The 21,164-nt window shown below is 64.1% G+C and overlaps 4 protein-coding genes across 10 annotated transcripts; 1 reads left to right on the forward strand and 3 right to left on the reverse strand.

The window, feature by feature from the left end:
- Positions 1–906: 906 nt before the first annotated feature.
- CLIC3 (chloride intracellular channel 3) lies at positions 907–6,180 on the forward strand. The gene is given in 7 exon segments (XM_070045683.1): positions 907–960; positions 1,157–1,183; positions 2,872–2,977; positions 3,030–3,189; positions 3,304–3,409; positions 3,490–3,672; positions 3,747–6,180. Coding segments are annotated over 7 exon segments (795 nt in total). The 3' UTR covers positions 3,906–6,180.
- Positions 1,737–8,627, reverse strand: PAXX (PAXX non-homologous end joining factor). Of its 5 annotated transcripts, none has more exons than XM_060300122.2 (7): positions 5,935–8,395; positions 5,803–5,863; positions 5,512–5,561; positions 5,236–5,450; positions 5,088–5,159; positions 4,866–4,950; positions 1,737–4,762 (listed from the first exon to the last, which is right to left on the reverse strand). In XM_060300122.2, exons 1-7 carry the CDS (start codon positions 6,057–6,059, stop codon positions 4,744–4,746), a joined length of 627 nt encoding a protein of 208 aa, XP_060156105.1. In that variant the 5' UTR covers positions 6,060–8,395; the 3' UTR covers positions 1,737–4,743. The 5 variants fall into 5 exon arrangements, with proteins under 5 accessions (XP_060156105.1, XP_030694105.1, XP_030694106.1 ...); XM_030838245.3 differs by having other exon boundaries at positions 1,737–4,766; positions 5,236–5,426; positions 5,935–6,212; XM_030838246.3 differs by lacking the exon at positions 5,512–5,561 and having other exon boundaries at positions 1,737–4,766; positions 5,236–5,386; positions 5,935–6,216.
- Positions 8,628–9,426: 799 nt separating this feature from the next.
- LCNL1 (lipocalin like 1) lies at positions 9,427–15,246 on the reverse strand. The gene is made up of 8 exons (XM_060300533.1): positions 15,158–15,246; positions 14,950–15,021; positions 14,711–14,798; positions 14,218–14,348; positions 13,376–13,671; positions 13,138–13,248; positions 12,774–12,875; positions 9,427–11,437 (listed from the first exon to the last, which is right to left on the reverse strand). Exons 1-8 carry the CDS (start codon positions 15,244–15,246, stop codon positions 11,226–11,228), a joined length of 1,101 nt encoding a protein of 366 aa, XP_060156516.1. The 3' UTR covers positions 9,427–11,225.
- Positions 14,780–19,301, reverse strand: PTGDS (prostaglandin D2 synthase). Of its 3 annotated transcripts, none has more exons than XM_070045655.1 (7): positions 19,124–19,301; positions 18,167–18,306; positions 17,980–18,056; positions 17,322–17,438; positions 17,083–17,184; positions 16,490–16,515; positions 14,780–14,798 (listed from the first exon to the last, which is right to left on the reverse strand). In XM_070045655.1, exons 1-6 carry the CDS (start codon positions 19,235–19,237, stop codon positions 16,490–16,492), a joined length of 576 nt encoding a protein of 191 aa, XP_069901756.1. In that variant the 5' UTR covers positions 19,238–19,301; the 3' UTR covers positions 14,780–14,798. The 3 variants fall into 3 exon arrangements, 2 of the variants coding, with proteins under 2 accessions (XP_069901756.1, XP_030693977.1); XR_009564209.1 differs by lacking the exon at positions 14,780–14,798 and adding an exon at positions 15,974–16,123 and having other exon boundaries at positions 16,312–16,515; XM_030838117.2 differs by lacking the exon at positions 14,780–14,798 and adding an exon at positions 15,974–16,123.
- Between the last annotated feature and the right edge of the window lie 1,863 nt (positions 19,302–21,164).

The following is a 21,164-nucleotide window of genomic DNA, read 5'->3' on the forward strand; positions in this document are numbered from 1 at the left end:
TCTATATGTATGTATATATTTTAAAAACATGTATTTTTGGCTGTGTCGAGTCTTAGTTGCGGTATTCGGGATCTTCGTTGCGGTGCGTGGGCTTCTCTCTAGTTGTGGCCTGCATGCTTAGTAGTTGTGGCGCGCAGGCTTAGTTGTCCCATAGCATGTGGGATCTTAGTTCCCCGACCAGGGATTGAACCCAGGTCCCCTCCTTTGGAAGGCAGATTCTTAACCACCGGACCACCAGGGAAGTCCCTCCCGTTTTTATAAGGACACAGCCATGTTGGGTTAGGGCCCATCGTAATGACCTCATCTTAACTTGATTACTTCTGTGAAGACCCCCTCTCCAGATATGGTCACGTTCTGAGGGGTGGGGGCTTGGGGAGGAGGACTTCATCTGAATTTGGAGGGGACACAGTTCAGCCTGTAACACTAGTAAATCTCAGGCTAGTGAGACCCCCCTCCTCCGTCCGCCCCTGTGGACGCACCGGGACTCTGCCACACCCCGGGGGACTGCACACCCGTTTGTCCCTCGTGTACTTATGGGGACGACTCGGTGGCAGGTGTTTACCAGGGACGCCCCCAGAGTGTGTTTCCCCCACGCTTGCCAAGAACGTGGTTGCCACATTTCTGCCCGTTGTAACCACAAACCGTATGCATGTCGGTCTCATTTGTTCTTGGAATACGTGTACAACGGAACACAGTCATGTGTTCTCTTGGTGTTTTATTTCCTTTTTTCTGCACCGCGTGTTCATTGGTCCATGCCACCATTTTTCTAACGGACGCATAAGGCTGCCTTTACGCACAGGACGTCTGGCGAACAGGCGCAGGTGTGGAGGGGCCTCGGCCCTTCTCCAGGGTGGCAGGGAAGCAGGAAGGGAGCCAGGAGACCCCCCAGTTGTTGAGGGCAGCCCCATGGTGGTGGCAGGTGGTCCGGAGGCCCAGGCTCCAACTCTACAGTATGTCGAGGTCAGCCCCAGGCTCAGGGGGCCTCTGCCAGGAGCGCTGACCACTGTTGCTTCCGGAGAGGGTCTGTCGGGCTGGGAGCCTTGACGGGGGAACGAGGCCCTGGGCTTGGAGTGGAAGGCGCCGTGCATATCCCACTGCTGCCACCAGGTGGCGCTGCCCCACGATGGCTCCTCCCTAAGCCCCCCTCCCCCCCCAGGCGCTGGGCCCCAGTGTGGGGAGTCCGGTGAGTGGCCCTTATCGGGGCGGGCCGGCAGGCGCACACCTGTGAGCCTGCCCACTCTCCCAGCCTCCTCTGGCCTCCTTCCAGTCCAGGGTGGGGAGGTGGAGCGGGGGTGGGGGGGCGAGGTCCCCATGGCTCAGAAGATTGTGGCTTCTAACCCCAAACGTTCTCTCTTTTAAAGGTTAAGAGCAGGGAGAAACCCGCCCTGAGCCCACAACGGAGGGGCAGGGGTGTGGGGTCGGCCGGGTAAAGACACCTGAGCCCGGCCCGTCCCCCTCGGGCACGTTTGGAATGTGGGCCCTGCCCTGGGTGGGGGTGGGGGGGCTGTATCTAACGGAGATCAGTACGTGGGAGGGGGGCGCCCCTCCCAAGGATTTATCACTCCTGTAGTGCCCTGGTCGGCAGATGCGGAAACAGGCTGTGGCCGAAACAGGCTGTGGCCGGGCTCTTCATCTCCCTCCCGCTCCTCGGCTTTCTGGGCTGGGAACCCTCACAGGCGGGGGGGGGTGGGGTGGGGGGGGTGGGGGGGGTGGGGGGTGGGTGTCCACTGCAGGGAGGGCTGTTGGGCTCACGGTGGGGGCGGCCCTGCTCCAGAGCTGCCCCCTCCCAGGTCGGCACCCCGACTGCCAGTGCACTGGCCTCCTCCACCACTCCGCCCCCCAAGCCGTGGCGCCCCCGGTCCAGCTCCCAGCACTCAGTTCTCCACGGTCACACCCTCACGCCGGCACTGAGCCCTGGCTGCCTGTGCGCCACCTAGGTGACTCCACAGGGCGGGCTCCCGGGCCGGGGAGGGCGGGGCGCTCGGGGACCCTTAAAGGGAGCTCCGCACGTCCTCGCCCAGGCCCTGCCGCCGCTCGAAGCTCCCCACCATGGCTGAGACCGCCAAGCCCGGCTGTTTGTCAAGGTGCCGGGCTGGCCGGGCTGCAGGAAGGTCTGGGGAGGGCTGAAGGGTGGGTCTCTGCGGCACGGTCCGCACCCCTTGCCCTGCGCTAGGCTCTGGCTGTCCTTGGAGGCTGCGTAGGTGGGGGCGGCGAGGGGGGTAGCGCCGGTGAACCATTCCCAAAGGGCTTGGGGTGGCCTCACCCTGACTCCCAGCCTTGACTCCCGGGCACAGCCCAGCCCTCCTGAAGGAAAAGCCCCTGGGGGGCGGGCACGTAGCAGGCAGGGAGCAGTGCCGAGGCCCGGTGGAGGCTGGGGTCAATGCAGCAGAAGAGGGGCTGTGCCAGGCAGCCTCCGTGCCTAGATCTGCCGACCCCAGTGAGGGGCTGCCAGGGCCTGGCCTCCTCCCACCCTTGAAGCCCGGGGCAGCGAGGTACCCGGTGCAGCAAAGTGAATCACTCCGGAAACAGCTCACTTGTCCCACCCCTTGCGACCAGCCTGCAGGCCCTGGTGCCCAGGGGCCTGGCCTCAGCCCATGCTCTGAAGATAAGGGCCGAGGGACCAAGCTCCAGAGCCAGGCTCCCGCCTCTGCACCCCTCACCCCGGTGCCCTGGCCCAGCCTCCAGGCTCTCAGCAGCGCTGCAGCCCTCCCCGCCTCCCAGGGACCGAGTGAAGGGCCCTCGCGGCCGCTTGTCCAGGCCATGCCCAACTGAGTTGGAGCCCTAGCCTTGCTCCAACCTCTTGGCAGTGGGAGGCCGCGGGGCTCCTGGGTGTGCTCCCTGCTGCGACGCCCCTCTACGCCTCCCATCCAGGCAAGCGAGGACAGCGAGAGCGTGGGTCACCGCCCTTCTTGTCAGAGGCCCCACGATCCTGCTTCTCAAGGCGTGTCCTTCACACTCGCCACCGTGGACCCCGCAGGTGAGCCCCTGCCCCGGGAACCTCTTGCTGGCTCTGGCCCTCCTTGTGCCAGCCGCTGGCACCCTGCCTTGTGCCCACAGGTCCCCAGATGTGCTGAAAGACTTTGCCCCGGGTTCACAGCTGCCCGTCCTGCTGTATGACGGCGACGCCAAAACGGACACGCTGCAGATTGAGGAGTTTCTGGAGGAGACGCTGGGCCCCCCAGAATGAGGGCCCGGTGCGGTGGGAGGGGCAAGATGGGGCCCTCAGGCAGGACACCCCCAGGACAGAGCCCGGGGCCCCGCAAGGGGCAGCAAGGGTCTGACCCAAAACCCCTCCACCCTCAGATTCCCCAGCCTAGCGCCCAGATACAAGGAGTCCACCGCGGCGGGCAATGACGTCTTTCACAAATTCTCCGCCTTCATCAAGAACCCGGTGCCCGCGCTGGACAATGATGAGGAGGATCTGGAGACACGGCGAGGCTGGGGGGAGTGGCGCCCCCGGCCGGCTCCTCACCGCGCTCCCCGCCCCCAGCCCTGTACCAGCATCTGCTGTGCGCCCTCGCCAAGCTGGACAGCTACCTGCGCGCGCCCCTGGAGCACGAGCTGGCGCGGGAGCCGCAGCTGCGCGAGTCACGCCACCGGTTTGTGGACGGCGACCAGCTCACGCTGGTCGATTGCGGGCTGCTGCCCAAGCTGCACACCGTGAACGGGAGCGCCGGGCCGGGGGGGGGGCAAAGCTGGGCGGGGCGGACCCTCGAGGAGACCCCGACCGCGCCCCTCGCCCGCAGACGGTGTGCGCGCACTTCCGCCAGGCGCCCATCCCCTCTGAGTTGCGCGGCGTCCGCCGCTACCCGGACAACGCCCTGCAGGAGAAAGAGTTCAACTACACGTGTCCACACAGCGCCGAGATCCTGGCGGCCTACCGGCCCGCCGTGCGCCCCCGCTAGCGCGCCCGCCTTCCCCGCCACCCGCCCGCTCCTCTGCAGCCCCAGAAAGGCATCTCTGCCTCAGTGAGCGGGTACGGACATACGAGGACCAGAAGCCCCGCAATTTCTGCCACCCCCAAACTCCCACCGTGAGACGCTCAGCTCCAGATGACAGCCAGGAAGGACCGGCAAAGAACCCAGTGGGCGGCGTGCGGTCCATACCCCCACTCCTCAGGGATGGCGGGACTGGATTGGGCTCCCAAACCAGTCAGGCCAGGGTGGGGCGGCAGGATGGCTGGGGAGGGTGGGGAACAGAGCCCCGTCTGGGCAACTTGGGTCTCCAGGCCGGAGGGCGGGCCCATATTCCTCAGCTCTGCCCCAGGTGGCAGGCAGGCCACCCCCATCTCCCTGGTCATCTCGTGGGGTTTGCATCAGGGAGGCGTGTGCCCGGAGGGACAAGAGCAGAGTTCTAGCCTCTCAGAGCCCCAGCCCCACCTCACACAACCTTCTTGGCTCCTGGGCTGGCCAGGCAGGGACAGCTGGGCAGGTGGGGAGAGCCGGGCAGCTCCACCATGGAGCGCAGAGCCTGACGCGGCCCCACGCCCAGACCGCAGGCCTGGCAATCCCCGAACCTCTCCTGGAGCCAGCCCCCAGGAACCAGAGCCTGGCCCTGACCTCTGTGACCTCCGCCAGATGAAGATGTTTATTTGATGGGGAAGGGGCTGGAGGAGCAGGCCTGTTCCTGCCTGGCAGCGGGATGGGCAGGTGCCAGTGGGAGGGTCCCAGGGGCTGCCCCTCCCCTGGCAAGCAGCCTCCCGACGGTCACAGTTTTTGCTGCGCCTTCAGGGGTCGTCGAAGTCTACACCACCAGCTGGTTTCTTGCTGGGAGAGAAGAGGGAATGACACCATGGGGGTGTGGACGGGCGGGCAGGGTCCAGGGATGGACCCTGGGCACAAGAGGGAGGGGGAATGGCTGGGCACCTCTTGAAGCCAGGGTTGATGAGAGACTCTCCCGGACACCGCCTCTTGACCCCAGGTCCAGGGCCAGCTCTCTGAGGATCCGGGTCTGGGGAAAAGAGAATGAGGGAGGGGGGCTCTTGAATCTAGCAGGATGCCAGGGCCACAACCCCTTCTCCACACAGACAGATCCTCTCTCTGGGGAAACTGAGTCACCCAACCCAAGTCACAGGTGACAGGCCTTACCTGGTAAGAAGAGCGGAGGGCCCACCTGCCGGGAGCTCTTCCTGGGGCTGCTGGCCGTCTCCTCTGCAGCAGCTGGGGAGAAAGCAGGAATGGAGGCCCCAGCAGGGGGACCCCAGTGAGAGTGTGAGATGCCTACCCCCCACCCTACCTGCCAGCCGCTGCTCCAAGCTGCACACGCGCTCTGCCAGGCCCAGTGTCAGTGCCTGCAACCTGGAGGCTGCCTCTGGGCCCGGCACCTTGGAGAGCTCAAATTCCAGCGCAGAGGGCCCCCCTGAAAGGGTCAGGGATGCTCTGTCCTCCTGCAGGGTGAGAGTCACAGCTTGCTGCTCGCAGGCTGCCCTGGGAAAGGAGGCGGGCTGAGCGCTGTGACCAGACCCACTCGCCGCTCGCTCCCCATCCCACCTGCCCCCCCCCAGGGGCTCACCTGAAGCGAGGGGTGATGTCTTCAGCCGCACTCAGGCCAAAACGGGCTTTCTACAGGGCACAGGGACTGGTCACCAGGTGCCTGACACCCTAGGACTACTGGGGACACCCCAAACCTGCCTGACCCAGAGCCGCCCGGGACCAATCTTAGGACTACAGCTACAGAGCCGTGGGAAGGGTGTCTTGACCCTTCCGGGGAATCCCAGGCCGCCCCCTTCGATCCCACACGTGGTCCGCGCTGCGGGCGTGGGGTGCTGGAGGCTGCCGGCCGCCCAGGAGCCCTGTTACCCACGAGGGCCGCCAGGCTGTCCGGCGTGAAGCAGGTGCTCCAAAGCTCCGCGGCGTCCGTCACACTGCAGGGGAGGGGCTGTCAGGCAGGACCGCCCGCAGAGCTGCCCGCAGCCCTGCGGACCCCGCTACTCACTAGAGGTTGAAGGCGCCGCGTTCCCACGTCCCACTGCCCTCCCCCTCGCAGTAACACACGAAGCGCGGGGGTCCGGGGCCGGGCGGCAGCGTGCAGAGCGGCGGCGACAGCGGCGGCGGAACCATGGCACCTCGGCAGGCGGAGGGACCGGGCGGATCCAGGGCCGCCTCGGGACCTAGGGCCACCTCGGGACCTAGGGCGCCTGCGCGGGCGGAAGGCTTCCGGAGAGGGGACGGGGCCCGTGCCAGTGGGCGGGCTGGGGGTGGGGGGGGCAGTGCCGAGCGGTGCCCAAGGGGCCTGCGCGGGGCGGGGCTCGCTGGGCGGGGCTTAGTCACGGGACGGTGCTTGCACCGGTGGGGGCGGAGCTTCGTGCGCAGGGCGGGGCTCCCGGGCTGGGCCAGCGTGTCCTGAGAGCTGTTTTACGGGACCAGGGCTGTGCAGCGCGCTCCGGGACTCGGGAGCCCGCGCACACTTCGGGGTCTCTTTGAGCCTTACCCCCTGCTCTGTCCCCGCTGAGTCCGGGGTTCCCCCCCTTCGCGCAAACCCTGACTGGGCGCAGGCCGCGCCGGCCACTGCTCTGGCCTCAGACTGCTTTGACCCCCTCGCTGATTGCTGCGGCCTCCCCCTCGCACCCAGCTTCCTATTGTCAACTGAAACAAGTCAAAATACGAAAGTGAATAAAGTACGGTAACCGGTGCAACAGGCTTCCGCCACTCGTTCATGCATTCCACAATGTTTACCCAGCACCTGTTCTTTGCCTCGTGTTGTCCCGGGCCTTGGGCACACCTTGATCAAGAGACAAGGTCTCTGATCTCCTGGAGTTTGTGAGAGCTCATGGGATGGACAGATAAACAAACGAAACATGCAATCCTCAGGTCGTGCCAAGTGCCTGTGACCTGGAAGAAGAGAGAGGTGGAGCGCGCCAGGAAAGAGGGTACCAGGCAAAGGGGGCAGCCTCTGCGGAAGCCCCATAGTGGACACAGAGCAGCTGTGCTCAGGGCTTTGCTAGAGGCCAGGGTGCCCGCAGCGAGGCGTACGAGGGCGGCAGGTGGGTTTGTAGGCTGTGCTGATGCACTTCAAGTATGGCTGCAGCCAGGCCTGCCTCGTCGCCTGCTTCCTCCTATTCGACAACCCTCACGCGACAAGCCCCTTCCCATGAGGCTCCTGCCTCAGGACCTCTGCATTCGCGGTTGTCTCTGCCCGGCACCCCCTTTCCCCAGAGTTACTCACTCCCTTCAGGTGTTCACTCAAAAGTCACCTTCTCGGTGAGGCCTTCCCTATTGTTTTATATCCAGTTTCAGCACCCGGCCCAACATCTCATGTCCTCTCTCCTCTTTCATCTGTTTTCCAGCTTGTCACTACATAGAGTACATTCTGATTAACGTGTTGTGACAGCAGCCTCTACGATGGCCCCCAACCACGTGCCTCCTGCGTTTGCACCTTTGTGTAGCCCTCCCCTGAGGGTGGGCTGGATTGAGTAACTGGCTTCCAGCCAATAGAATGTGGCAGAAGTGATGGGCTGTCACTTCTTTCTTTCTCTGGAATTGCTCACCATGACATGAGGAGTCCCGTGGCAAAGGACCAAGGCCTGGCCAACAACCAGTGAGGGAGCTGAGACACAGACCCTTTCCCAGCTGAGCCTTCTGATGAGAACACAGCCCCAGCCAGTGGCTCGACTGCAGCCTCTCGAGAGATTTTGCGCCGAGGGTCCAGAGCACCCAGGACCGGATTCTTGACCCTCAGAAACTGGGAGACAATACACGCTGTTGTTTAAAGCCACTGAGTTTCAGGGTAATCTGGTCTTCAGCAGTAGGTGACTAATATAGCTATTTATCCTGTTTATTGCCAATTTTCCCCATGAGGTCCACAAGGGCAGGACATTCTGTTTTATCTGCCGCTGTATCCTCAGTGTCTAAACAGTGGCTGGCACATAGAGATATTCAATAAATATGTAAGTGAGTGAATGCAGAGTGGGGAGTCTTTGGAGGGTTTAAGCGGGGGTGGGCTGGGGAGTGGTACTTCTGATTTATGTGTATAAAGCCCATGTTGAATGCCATGAGGTGAGGGGATGAAGGGCTGTGGGAGTGGAGGTGAGGGGGCCAGGGAGACTAGAGGGCTGCTGAGTTCCTCAGGACAGAGCTGTGCCAGGGGCTCAGAGTGGAGTTGGAGAGAGGTGCAGGGGAGGAGGGGAGAGATCATGGTGACCCCTGCATTTAGGAAGAGTAGAAATGCCCTTCCCAGGACTTCCCCAGTGGTCCAGTGGTAAAGAATCCGCCTTCCAATGCAGGGGACGCGGGTTCGATCCCTGGTTGGGGAACTAAGATCCCACATGCTGAGGGTCAGCTAAGCCCATGCGCCACAACTAGAGAGAGAAAACCTGCACGCCACAGCTAGAGAGAAGCCCACGCGCTGCAAAGAAAAATCCGCGTGCTGCGACTAAGACCTGACGCAGCCAAAAAAAAAAAAAAAAAAGTGCTCTTTCCAAGACGACTGGGCTAAGGCAGGACTGGAGAGGACATGGGCGCCTCTCCTTCGTCTTATGAGCTCTTGATATGGCTGTATGTCTGATGGAGATGAATGAAAGCTGCTGTGTACACAAGACTCTAGAGGATCAGGCCCAGAGATGTGAGTGTGGAGTCACCAGCCCCCGGGACAGCCTTAAACATTAGTCCCTCCAGGCACAGTGCTCAGGCTCTAGGAAGTTGTCTCTAGGTAGAATGTGGTAGGCTGAATAATGACCTCTAAAGGTATCAGGTCCTTAATCCCTGGACTTGTGTTATCTCATGTGTGTTGACCTAAAACGATAAAATAGTCAGTTATTTTGCCAGCAGCGTGGGTTTATTTGGGAAGAGCAAAGAATCACAATTGAGGGCATACAATCTAGGGGAAACCACAGGCAAATCCGAAGAACAAAAGACAGGAAACTCTTTTATAGAGGAGAAGGGGGAATGGGGTGGGGTGTTCTAAACAGAAGAGTCCATTGGAGGAAACTGGGAGTTGGAAGTGTGGTGGCTTTTCATTGGCTGAACTGTGCTGGTCTCTCACTGGCTGGGCCGTTGCTGGGTGGGAAGAAAAATCTTCCTCCTGCTGGGTAGTAACTAGTAACCTTCCTGTTGGTCTGCAATTGAGGCTGCACAGTATGGGGTGAGGTCTCCCCCTTGTGGCCTCCTGACTATTTTAAATAAGGTTTCTGTTTATTCATCTTTACATGCTTTCGCTAAAAGCATTGCTGGTCAACGGTCAGGTTTTTTACAGATTCAGCAACTTTCGTCCCTTGATGCCAGGGAGGACCTGTCCTGGGTGTCCTGTCCCATGTGGAAGGGAGAGTGCACATATGAGAAGCCTACTGCGATCACGTTCACGTAACAAGGAGGGGTAGGAGGGAGATCTCTCAGGAATTTCCCATCTAAAGTTTGTGTCTTAGAACAGCGAAAAGAGCAAGAGCACACTCAACACAGAAAGAATTAAACAAGCACTTCGGGAAGACACAGCTGATGAAAGAAATTTGCACATATTAAGGTATGGGGAAGTTATTCTGGATTAGACATACTTTGGCTTGAACTTTACGCTAATTAGAACAGTCTGTCTTATGGCCCGTCAAACGTAAACTGTATATCTGCTTTAACCATTAAAAAATAAGGAGGAGGAGGAGAAAAATGCATTACCTGATTGTTTAGAATGTCCACTTTGAATACAGGGATAAATGCTGCGTGCTGCCCCCTCCCCAGCAACACCAATGCCAGTATTCCTTCGAAGATGAGATTCCCTTCCCAGACGCCAAGGTCATGCTGACTTGCTGTGTACCTGCTAATCTGTTTTGAAAACTTGAAGAAATGTACCCTTGTCACGTTTGATGTTTGTTGTTCTGAGAAGATATTAAACTGTGGTTCAGGCATCCGAATTGGAGCCGGGTGGCCATCGCGGATGTGGTTTCAGACAGTTCCTGCATCACTGGGGACTTGAATTTTCTGAGCTGTATCAGACTCAAGGTCATGACCAACTGTTCTCAAAATAGCATCTGCTAGTTGCTGCCACCAGCAACCTTCTAATCTCAAGATCTCTCCTGGTAACTATGCATTTGGAGCCCAACCAATTCTTGCTCTATAAGCACCTTCCTTATTGCCAGCTCCTGTTCTAATTCTTGACAATTTACGTAACTTTGCAGTTTTTGCTTGTATAGGCCTCCCCCATTGTGTAGCCTGGGGAACGCAAGTCAAGTGCTTCTTGAATCTGGGTCTCTGCTCTGCAGTCCTCAGTTTAGCTCAAACAAAACTTGTCTCTTCCTCTCGTCCATGTAAATAATCAGTAACCAACCTCAGCTGACTGAGAGGGAGGGTTGGAAAGAAAGAAAAGACACAGTTTAAGAAAAACAAAAAAAAGAGGGAGGTTTGGGAAGAGCCCCCGTGGTTCCTCGGACCCCGTCTCTGGAGGTCAGGAGGGCGTTGGAAAGGCTGGTCCGAGGGCTGAAGGCACCCGAAGCACCGAGGTTTGGGACAATCTTTTTTCCAGTGACCCGGCTCTTTGCAGTCATACTGGTGGGGTCAGAAGAAGGCCGATCGGGGGGCCTTTGTTGGCCACCTAAGGACTTTGGCCTTTACTCTCAGTGAGATGGGACCCACTGGAGTAGTTGCGAGCAGAGGAGGGTGCCAGCCGACAGATCTTACACACGCAGCCCTGGGCTTCCGGGTGGAGAACTGGCTGAAGTCCGCCCCCGTGTGGCCGGAGCTGGGAATGCAGGACTGGGCTGATCCGCAGCCGCCAGGGGCATGACCCTTCCTGGGTCCAGAGGGGCCCTGGGGGGCTGCCCCCCAATGGGCCGTGAAGGGAAAACTGCATCTCCTCACTCCAGATCCTTCCCAGGGGACATGGGAGGGTTGAGTTAGTGGGGAAGGAAGGGACCGAGAGCCTGCTGGAGACTCTTCCCCCCACCCCGCCCCGCCTTAAATCCCTGCTCCTGAGCGATTTCCACCACGTCTTCTCTTGTTCCACGTGGAAGCTGAATGACAACCGATAGATCAGTTGATCAATAGATCAGCTGGGAATTTCCTGGCGGTCCAGTGCTTAGGACTCAGCACTTGCTCTGCCGGGGGCCCCGGCTTTTATCCCTGGTTGGGGAAGAGAGATCCCACCAGCCACACGGCGCTGCCAGGGGCAGAAAAGAAAAGCAAGTTGACTGCGAGTTCATCACCAGTGTCTCTGCGGGCGCCTCTGCTGGTTGGCAGGTGGCATCTTGGCTGGGAGGTGCTGGATCTCTGGGCCTTCCCACCTGCTCCCACATAGTGGGACTGGTGTCAGGCTGGGGGGAGGGGGGAGACCCTGCCCTTGTAGTGTCTGCAGAGGGCCAGAGGCCGGCAGGTCGGCCAGGCGGCAGGGGCGGCGGCGGGGCCTCCAGGTGTTGGGTGCAGGTGTGGAGGGGCTGTCTGCGGTCCCTGGGATGCGGGGCTCTTTATCCCAGTAACCTCGCCGTCGGGTAGGACAGGGCTGTGTTTCTCAGGAAAACTGTCTAACCGAGTGAAGAGCAGAAATGATAGTATAACAGACCGTCACCCAGATGCAACCACCATCAACATTTTGACATATTTACAGCTGGTACGATTTTCTTCTGAACTAGTTACGTGACAGGTACTGTGCCATTTTACCCTCAAATCCTTCAGGACCAGTCCTTGAAGGACCGCGCTGTTTCCCTCAGAAACACACGGCAGGACAGAGCTCTGCCTTGAGGGCGGGGGTCGAGGGAGAAGGGGTGCTGGAAGGCCGCCTGGGGGGGGGAGCGGCGCAGACCCCCTCGGGCTGCGGTTTGGGAGGACCCCAGGGCCTGTGGAGCCCAGGCACGTGCTGGGTGTGGGTCGGGCAACTGCGAGGGCAGCACCCCTGGCCTGGCGCCCGGGGTCAGTGGGGGACCCAGGGAAGCCACTGTGATGCCCTGTCTGACCGATGGAGGATCCTACCACCCGTGGGGCCAAGCCTCGGCCCCTCCCAGGCCTAACGCCTGCCTGGGTGGTGAGGGGTCCCGCTCCAGTCCCTCTGGGTCCCCAGAACCGGCCATGGAGGGGCCTCCCTGCAGGGTTGGAGCTGAGCCCCGCACTGTCCCTCTCCGGGCGGGTCCCAGGCCTCAGGGGGACCCAGAGTGCCCCTGCCCCGGTCCACACGGTTCCTCTGCCCAACCCCCTATTCCTGCCCCCACCCAAGAAAAGCACAGCGCTGGCTTTTCGAGACAGTTTATGGTGCTGGGGCCTGGGGGTGGAGGGAGGCCGCCGCTCTTTGAGGAGGGCTGGGTACCCTGAGCCCCAGCATCACGGGCCTCTTCTCCAACCCCTGGGCTGGGTCCCTGACTGCAAACCAACCGGGCAGCAGCTGTGGGGAGGGGCGGCATCCTCTCACCTCCTCCTGCCCTCCCTGGGCCCGCCCCGGGGCCCCACTCTGTCCCTCCCCGCCGCTGCCCCAGGACGGAGGACCCCCAGAGTGCAGCCCTCTGGCCAGGAGGGGCCTCCCTGGGTCAGCAGGGCACTGGGTCCGGGCCAGCCCCATGCACTCACCTAGGCGAGGGCGCCAGCACACTGGTCTGTGGAAGAGAGCAGGGCCCGAGGAGACACCCAGTGCCCCCTCCCCGGGCTGGAGGCGCTGCACCCTCCCCGGAGTAGCCAAGCCTCCTGGCCTGTGACCCCCCCCTGAGGGGCACCGGCCAGGGCACCGCCCACCATCCCCTGGTCCTCCTGTTCTGGGTCCGGGGCCAGTGGAGTGAGGCTTGGGCCCTGGCTCCCCCCGACCCGCCCCCCACCATCAGGGTCTAGGGTCTTTCAGCTCCTGCAGCCCTGAGCCGGCACGGGGACAGCGCTCACCTGACTTGGGCAGCAGGGCGCCCTGGCTGCGGTTCAAGCCCACTTGGGGTACCAGCTGCTGCATCTTCTGGGCATCTTCAGGAAATGGCTCTGGGGCCCGGGCTGAGAGCAGGGAGGGCCGGTGAGCAGAGAGGCAGGGCTAGGAGGGGGAGGGGGAAGTGGGGAGCAGGGGGTGGGGAGGGACCCCAAGGAGACACTGGGAGATGGTGGTTCCACCTGCCACCGAGTCAGAGCTTGCTGCGAAGGGCACGTGGGCACTACAGACCAAACCTTGCATGTGGCCCCCAGAGAAGGTCGTGATGGGCTGAGGGACGCGTCAGGAGTGCTGCCCCTCTAGCTGGGTCACCCACCACCCATCACCCACTGTAGGGCCGCAGCCAGACGTTCCTAACGTCCCGCTTCTGCGTCTTGGAGTACAACACGGTGAAGTGCTTGTAGTCGGCGAAAGCCACCCGGATGTTGGTCTGGGCCATGGCTGGGGAAGCGAGAGCCTGCTGAGCTGGGCGCCGGCTCAGGACGCCCCGTCCCCTCCGCACGGCCCTGGCCGAGCCAGCCCTGCCGCTGCCCACCCTCTGTCTCTCTCCCGGCACTGCCCACCTCACCCGCGCTGCTGAGCCGCCCGTCCACGGCATCCTTGGTGAGGGTCACGTCCGTCTTCTGGCACCCGCCATCGGGCCTGGGGAGGAGGACCCCAGCAGCCTGCACAGTAGCCCCGGTCAGGCCGCTGCGGCCCCACTGGGCCCCCTGAGCGGGGAGGGTCCGGGCCAGCCCCCAGCCCCTGAGGACGCTGCCCGACCATGACACAAACGGCTGCCACTTAGGTGCTGCCGACGGCCGCGCGTGGGCGATGGTGTCCAGCCTGTCCCAGGGCCCACCTGTCCCCGCCGTCACATCGATGCTTAATCACACAGGTGCTTTATAATTCACTTACAGGTCAGGAGACACCGTGGGGGGCAGGGGGACACAGCCTGGGGTTGCGGGGTCTGTGGGGCCTTCCGGTTTCCCCTGCAGACACACACGCACGTGCACACCCACACACGTGCGTGCACGTGTGCACACACGCAGCGCACGCACGCGCACACCCCCACGCACACCCCCCACACGCACACACAGCACACACTCGCAAGCACACACGCACACACCCACCCACGCGCACGCACACAGCACACACCCACGCGCACGCACGCACACGCGCACGCACGCACGCACAAGGACGCTGCTCCTCCACGCCCAGGCCTCAGGCGGGCCCCTCGGGGAGCAGGCGAGCTGCAGCTGCTGCTTTAACGGCCCCCGCAGCCTCGCGCAGGGTCAGGGTCGGGCCTGGCTCTGGCTCCCTGACGGGTCAGGGACACCTCTGGCTCCTGCTGGCTCACGTCTGACCTCACACCGGCCGGGCCTACGGCCAGTCCGAGGTGGGGCTCCTGGGATCCCTTAAGCGGGGTACCCAAACTTGAGGCCCAGGTCGCCGTTGGCCAAAGGGATCACCAAGACCGCGGGCATCTTCATGCTGTCCTTGGAGTCCAGGAAGCCCTGGTCATCTGACACCGCCCCAGCCGTGCACCAGATGCCCTGGAACTGCAGGGAGGGGACAGGGAGAGCTGGGGGGCAGCCCCTGTGCCACAGCCTCCCTGACCTGGAATCAGGGGGCGGGGCAGCTGCCACTCATCCGGTCTGAGGCCTGGGGAGTGGCAGTGAGCACAGCCCAGAGGCGGGGCTGAGGGGCCTGCTGTCCTCCGCAGCACACCCACCCCAAGCTGGACGAGCAGACGGACGCGAGCTCTGTCCCCTGTCCCCAGACATGAGCTAAGCTTGGGCCAGAGAGGGTATGGGCAGGGCTGGGCTGGGCTACCCCAGCCCTCCAGCCTCTTTGGGTAGAACGCAGCCAGAAGGAGGCTGTCTGTGAGGAGCAGGTCTGGCCTAGGGAAGTCTGGACACACCTGGCTGGTGTCAGAGTTGGCCTGGGTGGGGACCTGGGCCCGCTGGGGATGCCGCGAGCAGCGCGAGGGTCCAGCCAACGAGCAGCACCTGCAGCGTGGTGGAGGGTGTCTCTCGTCGACTGCACGGGCTCAGGGGCGGGGTAGGAGAGTTGAGGTGGCCCCTCCCACTGTGCCTTTAGGCCCTCAAGACACCCTGGGGCGCTGGCATGCTGGGACAGAGCCCACTGTGATGGGCTCACGATCGAGGTGCACCCTGGAGCACCTTGGCCCAGTGGCCCCCAGCCACCCCCGGCCAGCACAGGTGTTTCCTCCTGGGGAGGGGCCGTATGCCCGAAGCAAGGGGAGGCGAAGGCCCGGCAGGCGCTCTGGGACGGGGCCCCCAGCCCTTGGCCGAGGCCCAGCCTCAGGCCCCCTCCTCCAGGAAGCGTCCCAGAAGTCCACCCTCACCTCTGAGCCTCACACCCTCGGTGCCTGGGCGGGGCCTGGCTGACGTCTGCCTGGGTGGGGTCTGGTGGGCTGCAGTGGGCACTGCACATTGTGAGCCAGGAGGGCCCAGGACAGGGGCCTGAGAATGGCCACGCCGGCCAGGAATCCGGGGGCTAGCAGACGGTGAGGGACTGCGGGGAGGGGAGACCGTGCTTCGGGTCTCTGGCTCAGCTTTGGTGCCAGAGGCCTGGCGAACGGGCAGGGCCGTGCCCTTGAGGCCCAGGCCAGAGGCCAGGCGACTGGAGACTCTCAGGTAGCCATGGGAGATGGGAGGGTGGCCTGTCTCCAGCCCAGTCAGTCTGTCCCAGTCCAGGGGGGCACGGACACTCCGGCCACCTTCGTCTTGGTCCCCGCAAACCCGTATCTCTGCCCAGCCTGAGTGCACTAATCCCACGCCTTCAAAAACTGCCCTGGGCCTCGGGCCTTTCCCAGACGGGGGGCAGCGGGCAGGCTGTGGGCACCTGACCAGGACCGGCTCAGCTGCCGCTGGGCCTTGAGGGGCTGTGGTGAGATCAGGGCCCCGAGTGGAGTGGGTGGGGGACGCGTCGGCGCTTCCCCTAAGCTGTCCTGGCTTCTGACCCAGCCGTGTCTTCCACTCCACCAGGCGCCTGGCTAGCGGGCCCTTGCTCACCCCTTGGGGGTGTCATGCAGAGCCAGCCTCCAAGATTTTACAGGGGGGGTAGGGAGACCTAAGAGGGCGGCGGTCAGGTCCTGGGGGCCTGCCAAAGCCAGGCCCAGGGGGGCAACGACTGCAGGACAGACAGACAGAGGCCAGGCTGCTGACTTGCTTCCGGAGTTTATTCTCAGAGCTGGGATAAAGCCCAAGGGGCAGGGCCGGTGGCGCAGGAGCCGGGGCTGGGGTCTTGGGGGTGTTGAAGGAAAAGGCTGAGCAGGGCAGCATGGCCAGGTCCTGAGGGCTGGGGTCACCTGGCCAAGAGAGCAGGACCTGTCGGTGTGGCGGGCAGCACCGCAGTCCGGGCCCCGGGCCCCAGGCCCCTGCTGGCTGCAGGCCACGGGGGAATGGCCGTCCCAGGGCCCCACCCCCTGATGGGGGCCTCCCCGCCCTGCCCTCCCCTCCCCTCCCGGTTCCTGTTCCAGCCGCCAGCCCCTCCTACCCCAGCGACCTCGCGGAACCCCGGTGGAGCCCCCTCCTCCTCGGAGCAGCCCCAGGGGCCTGGACCAGCCTTGCATGGTGGGTGGGGCTGTGGGGAGCGTGCACTGAGCGACCAAGTGAGTGAAGGAACGCATGGGCGGGCACCGCTGGGTGAAGGCGGCCCCCAGCACCCCACTCACCTACGTGTTCTCCTCCATGCACTTGTCTGCCAAGAAAAGCCCGGGACGGCGGTCAGCGCCCCAGGCCGGGCCACCTGCCCCGCCCCACCTGTCGCTAACCCCGCGGCCCTGGAGAGCGTCTCGGTTGACCCTCAAACTGCTGACTGCAGCACACCACCCCGCTCCCTGGCCCCGCTCCTCCAAACAAGGAGGGGGTCCCGTCCCTCCAGGGGCCCAGAGCAGGCTGCCTGCCCCAGGGAGGCCATGGGCGCTGAGACTTCGGGGAGCCCGTGCTGAGCCCAGGGCGCTTGTCCCTGTGTCCCCACGGGCACACCCACCCCTAGGGCTTGCCCCCCACCGGGCTGGGGGCCTACGTATCCTGGGGGCCGACCCGGGGCCTGGCACACAGTGGGTGTGTGGTGAACACGGGGAGGGGGTGTTTCAGGCCAAGGTCACGGTGTGGAGGACAGACCGCCCACACTCTGGAGGCCGTGTACCGGTCAGCGGGCGGTCGGCTGGATGAACCCCAGGCCTCAGCCACCCCCGAATCAGGAGACCGTGTGTCTGCCTGTAACCTGACCTTAATCCCTCCCGTCAGATTAGCGGCCCCTCACCAGTCTGCGGCAGGAAGACAATGCTATCCTCTGTGAAGCCCTGGGCCTTGGCGAAGGTGGCGAATTTCTCCTTGATCTCAGCTTTGGGGGCCTGGGTGCGGCCTGGGGCAGAAGGAGAAGCCGCTGGCCTCCATCCGGGAGACCTCGCTCGGCCCCCACCCCCAGGCTTGGGGAGTTCCCAAGCTGCCCCGTGGGCCGGGCCTCAGGCCGGGCGGCGGGAGCTGGCGTGGGGCACGTACTGTAGAGCGTGGCCATGCGGAAGTCCTGGCCGGGGCCTCGGAAGCTCTCGGTGTAGAGCAGGGCATAGGCCTCGTAGTCCGTCTCCACCACCGACACCTCGTGGTTGCCGCTCCAGTCTGGGGGCCCAGGAGACAACCGCGGTGGGTCGGGGACCCCTGGGGAGGGCGCCTCTGTGGGCCGGCGTGGGAGGGGCCCTGATGCCCCACGCTCTGTTCAGCTGCCTTCCCTGCCCCTCCCCAGCCCGCTGCTTCCTGCCAGCACAGCCCAGCGGCCCCAGACCAGAAGTCCTGGGGGCCCAGCAAACACACAGGCTCAGAAAATCGGGAGTTCATGGGACAGCCACAAACTCTGCAGCCAAACTCCTCTCGGGAGGAGGAGAGATTCGCAGTGGGGAGGTCGTTCCCGGGCCGGGAGTGAGGAGGCCCGAGGTCCTGGGGCGGAGAGCTGCGGAAGGTGTGGGGGAAGCCTTGGGGGCAGCGGGACGGGGCAGCAGACAGCTGGGGAGATTCCATCCCGGGGCAGATCCAGGCCGACCCTGGCAGAGCAGCCATCACCGCCCCCCTCCATGTCCTGCAGGGCAGGGTGTCACCCAGAGTCCCCGACCAGCAGGTGTCACTCCTGAGTTGACCCTGGGGTCTGGCGAGGGGCCCCACTCACGGGGGCTGGTATAGCTGTAGCAGCCTGGGGGGCCTGCAGGACGCAGCAGCAGAGTCCGGGTCTCACACTGGTCTTTCCTGTGGGCAGGTCACCCGCGGGTCAGGGGTCAGGCAGGGGTGGGGGCTGTCCCTAGACCGCGACCATGGGCAGGGAGCTCTCGGCCCCAGAAGCCCGCCCCGCCGCCCACCTGAGGAAGGTAGACGTGAGATTGAGGCCACCGTCTGCCGCGGGGGCTACCACCGACTTGCACATGGACAGCACCTTCTTCTTCTCCAGGAACCAGCTCGAGTTGGAGGCGAGGCCCGAGGTGAACCAGAGCCCCAGGAACTGCGGCGAACGGCCCCCACCCTGGTCAGCCGGGACCCTCCCGGACGCGCCATGGTGGCCGCCCCGCTCCTCCCCCTCCCCTCCCCTCCCCCACTCTCCCCCATCCTTCCCCTCCCCGCCCCTCCCCCGCCCTTCCCCCTCCCCCTCCTCTCTAGCCCGGCCCCTCCCCCTCCACTGGGTCCGGCCTTGCCTGGCCGTGGAGCTGGCGCCAGAGGGCGCCGAGGCCGTCCCTGGAGGGGTCGGAGCAGGGCGCGGGGCTGCGAGACCCACTCCGACTGTTCCCACAGCTCCCGAGGGGGAGCGCGCCGCCAGCTGTGTGTGTGTGTGTGTGTGTGTGTGTGTGTGCGCGCGCGCGCGCGCGCGGGGAGTGGGGGGAGGGTCGCGAACGCGCGCGCACTCGGTTGCTGTGGCCATCCCCTGGCGCCGCCCTGTGCAGCATCCCCATCTTCGCGCTCGCCCACGGAGTTGTGTCCTAGGACCCAGGTGTGGAAGGTGTGCCTGTTTTCCCTGGGCATCGTGAGCTCGTTGGGCTAACCGTGTTGGGTCAGGGCTGACGGGCACGCAGGTGATCCGCGTGTCTGCATGTGCCGTGTGGGCGCTCGTGGACACAGGTTCTTCCCTGCCAGTCGGGGGTAATGTACCCAGATCTTGGTTGGCGAATTGCCCGGGAAGGCCTCTCGTGGTCAGCCTCCTCCTGCCGGTCCAGCCCTCCTTCCCTTCAGCACCCCCTTCCCAGGGAGAAAATTGGGCCCCAGGGAGCACCCTGCTCCCTACACGGCCCTGTCCCGCCTTGGGGACCCGGCAAGGAGCCCCTCACCTTGTCCTCTTGGAAGTTGGGCTGCAGGGCGGCCTGGGCCTGGGTTGGAATCTGCAGGACCCCCAGGATCCCCAGCAGGGCCAGCCCTGTCCACAGAATGTTCAGAGCGGCCATTCTCCCAGAGCCGAGCAGGCAGCGCAGGCAGAGAGGCAGGCAGGAGGCGCGGAGGCCACCGGGGAGACCCCTATTTATGGGCCTGGCTTGGCCTCCACCCAGGGCACAAGGACAGCCCACTGGAGGCTCGTGATGCTGGGGGCAGGACAGGGCAGCTGAGCCCAGCGGCCGCTGAGCCCCCCACAGGGCTGCTTATGTAAGAGGCACTGACTAGGACAGGCCTGGGCGCTGCCACAGCAGGGTGAGCGGGGGCGGGCGGCCAGAGGCCCCTGCGTGGCTGGTCCTTTCTCCAGTCCCAGAAAGTCCCGCCGCAGCAGCCTGGATGGGGGCAGGGGGCAAGAGCCTCGGTGCTGCCCTGCCTCTGGGGCCTCTGGTCACTTCCCACTGGGGACTGGGAACCCCCCCCGCCCCCAGCCCAAGCCCTACCACTGTTCCATCTCCAAGCCTGGCGACCCTGGGAGGGGAAGCGAGGCCCCGTTTGCACTGTATGAGTTTGATCCTGAAAGGCCCAGCAGGCCCCGGGGTGACGGGAAACTTGGGCCACGGTAAAGAAGTCAAATCTGTCCCCGAAGCAGAGGCCGAGGGCCGGATGTGCTGGGCACAGCCTCCCCCGACGGCCAGCTGTCGGGGCTCTGGCTGGGGCCCCTGGGCACCTCTTTCAGCCCGGGGCCCCTCTGGCCTTGGGCGTAGGCCCATCCCCCGTACCACGCATCCCCGCCTGCACCAGTCCCGCCCACCCTGTGGAGCTCAGCCTGTCCTGTTACCTGGGGTGCTGAGGCTGGTACCTCCCCCAGTGGCAGCGGATTACAGAGAAGGCCGCCTCCCTGCAGAGGCCTCTCTGGGTTGATGGGGTCCCGGGCCCTGTTCACATCTGGCAAGTGTCACCTGTCCCCCTGGTTCTGTCCAAGGCCACCCCAGGCCAGCCAGGGCCTCAGCACAGGACTGAGTGCGGTCAACGGCTCTGAGCAACGGTGAGTGGGGTGGGTGTGAGTATCTGGGGTACGGGCTGGGAGGGATGAAGCTGGGGAAGGAGGTCCCGTGTGTGGTGCAGACACAGAGGGGACGCAGCTGTGGCCGGTGAGGGGACAGGGGCTGGTCACCCCTAGACGTAGGCCCGGCTCCCGGCAGGGTGCGGGCTCCCGTCCCAGTGCCTGGCACCTTCCGCCCGGGAGCTGGATTCTTGGCAGCCCTGGCCTCGGGCTTTGGAATGGCCCCAAGGCGGCCGGAAATTATCGAGGGGGAGGTGTGGGTCAGGGCAACTGCCTGAATGGGACCAGCATGGGCCCTGCCACCCACCTAGTGGGGGCAGGAGGGTGGGCATCAGGCCCACGGGGGTCCTGGCGAGGTCAGGGTGCCTGCAGCTCGGCCCTGCCTGGACCCCTCGCTGGGGCTGTGAGGCCGGCGTGTACCGCCCTTTGTCACCCCTCCCCAGTGGCCCAGGGGTCTGGGAGCGCAGACTGGGTTTTCTGAGGGGGCACCAGGGAGCTCCCTCAGCGGGGCTGCCTGGGGGAGCCGCTGGGTGGGCAGTGCCGTGCAGAGGGTCTCCTACTGTCTCACCGGTGCTGGGGCTGTGGGAGCCTTTGGTGTACGAGGCGGAGGCCAACATGAAGCGGGGGGGGGTGGGGTGGGCAGAGAGAGATAGGAGGCACCTGCGGTGGGGGGGGGAGTGTGATGGGGGATGGGGGTGGAGGTAAGGAGGGCAACGGTGCAGGGGAGGGGGCAGAGGCAGGCCTGAGACCCCCACCCCTCTGGCCTGGCCTCCCATCAGCTCCCGCCCCTCAGGCACTGTTCATGCTCTAGGCCGTGTGGGGACAGTCCGTCAGAGCAGGCAGGAGTGGGGACGGGTGCCCGGACCTTGCACTGCCCCTGGGCTACCCTGGGAACCCCTTTGCAGCGCTGGGGCCTTTCGTGGGCAGGGCTGGGCTGA

Source organism: Globicephala melas, chromosome 6 (genome assembly GCF_963455315.2).
Source record: "Globicephala melas chromosome 6, mGloMel1.2, whole genome shotgun sequence".
Taxonomy (NCBI): Eukaryota; Metazoa; Chordata; class Mammalia; order Artiodactyla; family Delphinidae; genus Globicephala; species Globicephala melas.

Bases quoted from the DNA above. Each gene is read 5' to 3' on its own strand.
- PAXX (XM_060300121.2), bottom strand. From the start codon at position 6,059: ATGGTTCCGCCGCCGCTGTCGCCGCCGCTCTGCACGCTGCCGCCCGGC. The intron at 5,864-5,934 runs GTGAGTAGCGGG...CCTCCCCTGCAG, and splicing joins CGCGGCGCCTTCAACCTCTA to TGTGACGGACGCCGCGGAGC. The intron at 5,387-5,802 runs GTGGGTAACAGG...CTCACCCTGCAG, and splicing joins CGGACAGCCTGGCGGCCCTC to GAGGACAGAGCATCCCTGAC.
- LCNL1 (XM_060300533.1), bottom strand. From the start codon at position 15,246: ATGTGCAGTGCCCACTGCAGCCCACCAGACCCCACCCAGGCAGACGTC. The intron at 13,249-13,375 runs GTGAGGTGGGCA...TCGCTTCCCCAG, and splicing joins CGGGCGGCTCAGCAGCGCGG to CCATGGCCCAGACCAACATC. The intron at 12,876-13,137 runs GTGGGTGATGGG...CCCTGCTCTCAG, and splicing joins CGTCTGGCTGCGGCCCTACA to CCCGGGCCCCAGAGCCATTT.
- PTGDS (XM_070045655.1), bottom strand. From the start codon at position 19,237: ATGGCCGCTCTGAACATTCTGTGGACAGGGCTGGCCCTGCTGGGGATC. The intron at 18,307-19,123 runs GTGAGGGGCTCC...CGTTCGCCGCAG, and splicing joins CCAACTTCCAAGAGGACAAG to TTCCTGGGGCTCTGGTTCAC. The intron at 17,185-17,321 runs GTACGTGCCCCA...CTTCTGCCCCAG, and splicing joins CCGCATGGCCACGCTCTACA to GCCGCACCCAGGCCCCCAAA.